Source organism: Trachymyrmex cornetzi, unplaced genomic scaffold (genome assembly GCF_001594075.2).
Source record: "Trachymyrmex cornetzi isolate Tcor2-1 unplaced genomic scaffold, Tcor1.1 scaffold322, whole genome shotgun sequence".
Classification (NCBI taxonomy): domain Eukaryota; kingdom Metazoa; phylum Arthropoda; class Insecta; order Hymenoptera; family Formicidae; genus Trachymyrmex; species Trachymyrmex cornetzi.
Window position 1 is genome coordinate 119,350 of NW_017297919.1, and position 5,247 is coordinate 124,596.

Here is a 5,247-nt window from a genome sequence, read left to right on the forward strand (position 1 = left end):
AGAGAGAGAGAGAGAGAGAGAGAGAGAGCGCTAATTGTTTTGTCTCTTTTTTCCTATTCCCTCTCTTCTGCACAATTTTACTCTGGCGATACTGCAATGGTCTACGCATCCATTTCACTGTGCGAGATAAACAAGTCGATGGACAGTTTTATGCTTGTTTTATCACGTCGCGCATAATTTCATCAATCATCGCGCATTCCGCGAGTGGAACGGAAGAGAAAACTACGACGAGGAGAGAGAGAGGGAGTGTGTGAGTGAGAGCAAAAGAGGGGGGGGAGACGTATCCGTCTGGATCTCTCGATGATGGTATCACGGGGACTGAAACCGACGAGGACGGAGTCCCGACCGGGGCGGTGAGTAGAACTAGACGCACGATGCGAATGATCGATGGACGTGAAGGAAGAATCGCGTGGATACCGCCCGCTGGGAAAAAACAAATTTATCGAAAAAATGATAAAGCGAGATGGCTGTTTTCCGTTATTTTCCGACGCTCTCGGATATATAATACGTTGGCATACTCGATGTTTTTCGTTTATACATATGTACGTGACGGAGTGCCGTGTATTGCGCACCAACCAGCATCAACGATTGCCGCCGCGGTCGATGATGTCAGATTTATATAAGAGTTTAATGTTATCAATTCGCGGAAACGAGCCGAGAGAGCGGGCACGATTGTAAGGCTAACAATGCGAGTGAAATCATTGCGAGATCTCCCAACATATTTTTAAAGAACCTCCCATTTGCAGGTTCGTTAAGTTTGTTAAGCGAAGCGAGGTATTCTCGGGAATGCCATCTTTATCTATTTATGGCATTACTATTCGGCGATATTTAATCAAATTAGAAAGCATCATTGCAATGCGAAAGATTGAATTGAAATAGGATTAATTTCTCAAAGTTGTGCTATATATATATATATATAATATATAAATATTTCAAGGATTTCATTACATGACACTTTTACATATTGTTTACGTTAAGCGAGATACAATCAATGCAAAATGTGTAAATTATGTTGTAAGTTTTACAATTGTTAATACATTTGCAGATATATAGAACTTCATTTTGATAAATACAAATATACTATATAAGCGAGACAGAAGCTTTAGTGCAGTTTAATGCAACGACAAACAACACAGGCTTCAATGATTCATAAATAGTTTACATAGATAACACGCAAGACATGTAGTTTACACATTTGTACGCGTAGATTGTTACGCAGAATTCTGATTAATTGAAAGAAATTTTGTACAGCTAACGATGAAAATCCGAAAATGACAAGTTCTTCTGACTTAAGCTGCAGTTAAGTCGCGCCATCACGACAAATGTTGGCGGTTTTCGAGAATTTCGAATCGAGGTTGTCCTGGCTGTCGTCTCGAGTGACGACTGACGTATGCGAAGGTTTCTTAACAGCGACCTCGAGGCAAGGCCTTATTGAGTAAATACCGTAAATACGGAGCACCATTGGCGTTATGCGACAGTTTACGTAAAATTGCGATTTTCTTGCCACGTATGTTGGTGTTTAGGCTGTACGGAAAAAAGATATAATTCAAGCTTAAAAGTTGCTGTTATGTATATTTAAATTTTTTTTACGTTTTATGTTTAATTATAAGAAATGAGAGAGAGAGAGAGAGAGAGAGAGAGAGAGAGAGAGAGAGAGAGAGAGAGAGAGAGAGAGAGAGAGAGAGAGAGAGAGAGAACGATCAGATATCTTTACTGTCCTTCTCATCTCAATTTGTGCCGATCTCAACTAACCGAGACTTATCTTTGCATGTTAATTTAGATGCCGAAAAATAAAGAAAATAGCAAGCGAAAGAAGCAAATGGAGGACGAGGGCGACGAGGATTATCGAAAGCGGCGGGATCGGAATAACCAGGTAATCTATCAGTTTTGTATGTAAATTGTTCATGTTATTTGCATATGTATACTATCATCGTTGTTCCCGCGCTGTTCACAGGCTGTGAAACGATCGAGAGTGAAAAGTAAATTACGTACGCAACAAACCTTGGAACGAGTAAATCAATTGAAAACGGAAAACGAATTGTTGGAGGAGAAAATTAAAATGCTCACCAAGGAGCTTGGGTTTCTCAAGGATCTTTTTATTGCACACGCAGGTAGGTACATATCGTTATTAGGATATACAAAATTATTGTCAAATTGTTAAATCTTTTGATATACCTTACAAACAGTTTGTAAATTAAATATTATATAGATAATTTCTACGACTGTATCTTGTGCTTTATCTCTGATATACGAGTATGTATATTATAACAACATACGATTTTAGTTGATTATTTCAACTAAACTGTTTAAAAATAAGTATATTAGTCAAGCATACACACACATACACATGACAGATTTTATTGTTTTACTTTTAGGAGGTTCCAGTCAACACTCGATGAATATTCAAGATCTAGATCTGAATTCTCTCCTGGCGGAAGAAAAACCGACGGAAGAATCATCGGTTATAAAGACGTCAGTTATCAAGTCGACTACCAAGCTGTAAACCTATATAAGCTCCACGTGAAGAAATCAGCGTGGTATTAAAATTTGAAACGCGAGACAGTATTTTGTCTTTGACTCGCTCGATCAAAACAAAGCAAGTGAACATCTTGGAAAGATGTTTACTTGAAATTCATTGAAAAAGATTCTAGATGCAAAGAGCGTTTTCCGAGGACGGGTTTTCCAAGTTGCAGTGCATCGTCAGTGAATTATCGTCAGTTAAATTTACAACTTGTCGAAAACTGATGGAGGCGAAAGTGATGCAACTGTCGCATACAACTCGCGATAAATTTGAGTACGAAAGTATTCATTTTAATTGTTAGCCAGTGGAGAAAAAGTAATGTAAACGGTACAAAAACAACAAAAATACCATCAATATGTACATGATGCAGATATTACAGCATTATACACACGCGATCATATTTTGTACTAATGTATTGTATTCGCGCGAAATGTGGCTTTTACTGTGAGATGTTATTTACATATATGTACATATGGAAATAACAAAAGGGGAATTGATATTAAAATATTTATTTTATTGATTGTAATATACAAATACATACATTTTTATTTTTGTAGAGGAGCGTTTTCGATATGTATCCAACTATTATTAAATTAGATTGGTTTAGCGACAACGTTGGTAGTTTTCCCTAATATAAACAACGCAAAATTAAATTAAATTGATTGTCCATTGATTTGAAAATGCTTATTTCAAGTGTCCTTTTCTCCTGATTATCAATACCTATTAGTGCTAATTAAAATTTGCTGGTATATATAACCAGATTTTTCCAATACGTTACTAATAATACGTTTTATAATTTATACGTTACATACGAGCAATGTAAATGAAACAACAAGAAAGTTATCGTTGTGTGGTTTGAAATTTGGTTTTAATACCATTGGAAACACAAATTTTTATTTTACAATATATGCCGAAAGGCATATTTTGACGTGAAAAAAACAAGGTACGGAATTAAATTGTCAGTGGTTAGCAAACACCCGGAAGGTCGTCGATGGTCTCACCTGTATGCTTCTGTGTTCGTAAAGTGCGCACGATCCTCATACTGATCGAATAAACCCCCGAAGATATAACGTTTTGTATTCTAGACTAGCAGTCTTAGCGCATTTTCCTCCTGATAAAAAATTGACCTAGATTTTTAGCATCCGGGAATATTAATCATGTTTCTCAGAATTTTCGTGGTCGTGAAGTAAGTGAAAGATAATTACTTACGTTAGTATAAAAAGATGGAGGCAACGTTACAGGATTCCAAATTGAGGTTTATTTACTCTTGGATATACATGATGCTTTTTAAAAACTCAAGTAGAGTGAAAGAGCAGTGCTTTTAATTACTAAATTTAGCGGTAGGGAACGTGGTAAAAAAGAAAAAATGAACACTGATAATCCGGCATCGGAGTAGAGGGAGGGCATCTCGAATTCCGCGTACATGCCTGAGTCGTCTGTATCACAGTACTGAGTGGGTCGTCGCGAGTCGCGACGCGCGCTGCCCGCTGGTGCCGGTCTAGCAGACGACATGTTGGCTGCCAGGAGCACCAGGCACTTTCGGCCGTGTGACTCGCGAGTTGGTTTCTTCGGGGATACTTGAGTGAGGAGGAGAGACAAGCATTGGTGGCGAGAGAAAGACCTTTTTCGCAAAAGAGTTACCTACTTGTATACGTAAGGAGAGCGCGAGAGAAGATACGCGAGGGTGCGGATTTTATTCCCCGAGTGTTGCCGTGATCGTCGACGAGGAGGAGTTGACGGCACAGGGAGGGTGGAATAGAAAAGCGGAAGAAGCGGGAAAAAAGAGATTGAAACAGGAAAAAAGAAAAAGAGAAAAAGACGAGGGGCTGAGTCTCATGGAAAAAAATGTCCTGTCGAGGACAGGATCTATAGGAGAGTGAGGAGGAGAAGAGGGACTCGTAAGCCATAAGTCATATCGGCGAAAAGCGCAGAGGAAGGAAGTTACGAACGCGGGGAGCGGGGCGGGGCAAGATTTTTCCCTTTCTCGGCCAATTAATGCCGTCGCGCCGATCAGTCTCTCTGGAGTCTATCTATTTCAACTGTTGAACGTCTCGCCGTCGTTATATCGGCGGAGTAAAGAAGATCTGATTCGCGTCGAGGAAGCGAGACGAAACGAAGCGAGGTCGTGCATTTTACGTGCAACACGCGCCGTGTCCCTCAACTAACAAATCGGATTCGCGGGTACATACACATATCAGTCTCTCCCTCCCTCTCTCGCTCTCCTCCTGTCGTCCCTGTCTCTTGTGCCGACTGTATCGCCGGAGACGTCGCGGCGAGGGAGAGGGGGAGAGGGGGAGAGAGAGAGATCGCGCCTCGCCTCGCGCAACGACACTAACCAATAAAGACTATAAAGACAGAGGGAGAGGGAGAGAGGAGAGTCGTGTTCCGCGTGGTTTTCTTATACGTGCGGGCGAGCGTGCGTGCGTGCATGCGTGCGTGTCGCGGGAGCAGCCTCAAGTGGCCTGAGGTGGCCTGAAGTAGCCTCCACGTGAACGGAACACAGATTCTCGACCTCTCGACCGCGGAGGTAACTTGGACGTCGTCGTCGTCGTCATTGCACTCCTGACTCGATCAATCGCCGCCACCGTCGCGTCGCCGGGTAGCGAGTGTCACGCGCGTTTGCTACTGTGTGTGTTCTGGACTGGACAGTAACGCCCGGAGGTGAGGCCACCATTGCCGTCGACAGTCGACATCGACATCGTCCGTCGTCGCCGCAGTTGGCCGCA

At 41.6% G+C, this 5,247-nt stretch overlaps 1 protein-coding gene across 4 annotated transcripts in view; it reads left to right on the forward strand.

Annotated features, from left to right (window-relative positions):
- Irbp18 (Inverted repeat binding protein 18 kDa) overlaps positions 1-2,548 on the forward strand; it is a 3,342-nt gene extending 794 nt beyond the window's left edge. For 3 of the 4 annotated variants that reach the window (XM_018510037.1, XM_018510036.1, XM_018510039.1), the window contains exons 2-4: positions 1,781-1,873; positions 1,955-2,112; positions 2,374-2,548. In XM_018510037.1, the coding sequence (XP_018365539.1) occupies positions 1,781-1,873; positions 1,955-2,112; positions 2,374-2,503 (381 nt within the window). In that variant the 3' untranslated portion in view covers positions 2,504-2,548. The remainder of the gene's footprint in view (positions 1-1,780; positions 1,874-1,954; positions 2,113-2,373) is intronic. The other variant, XM_018510040.1, reaches the window with a different exon arrangement.
- Positions 2,549-5,247: the final 2,699 nt, after the last annotated feature.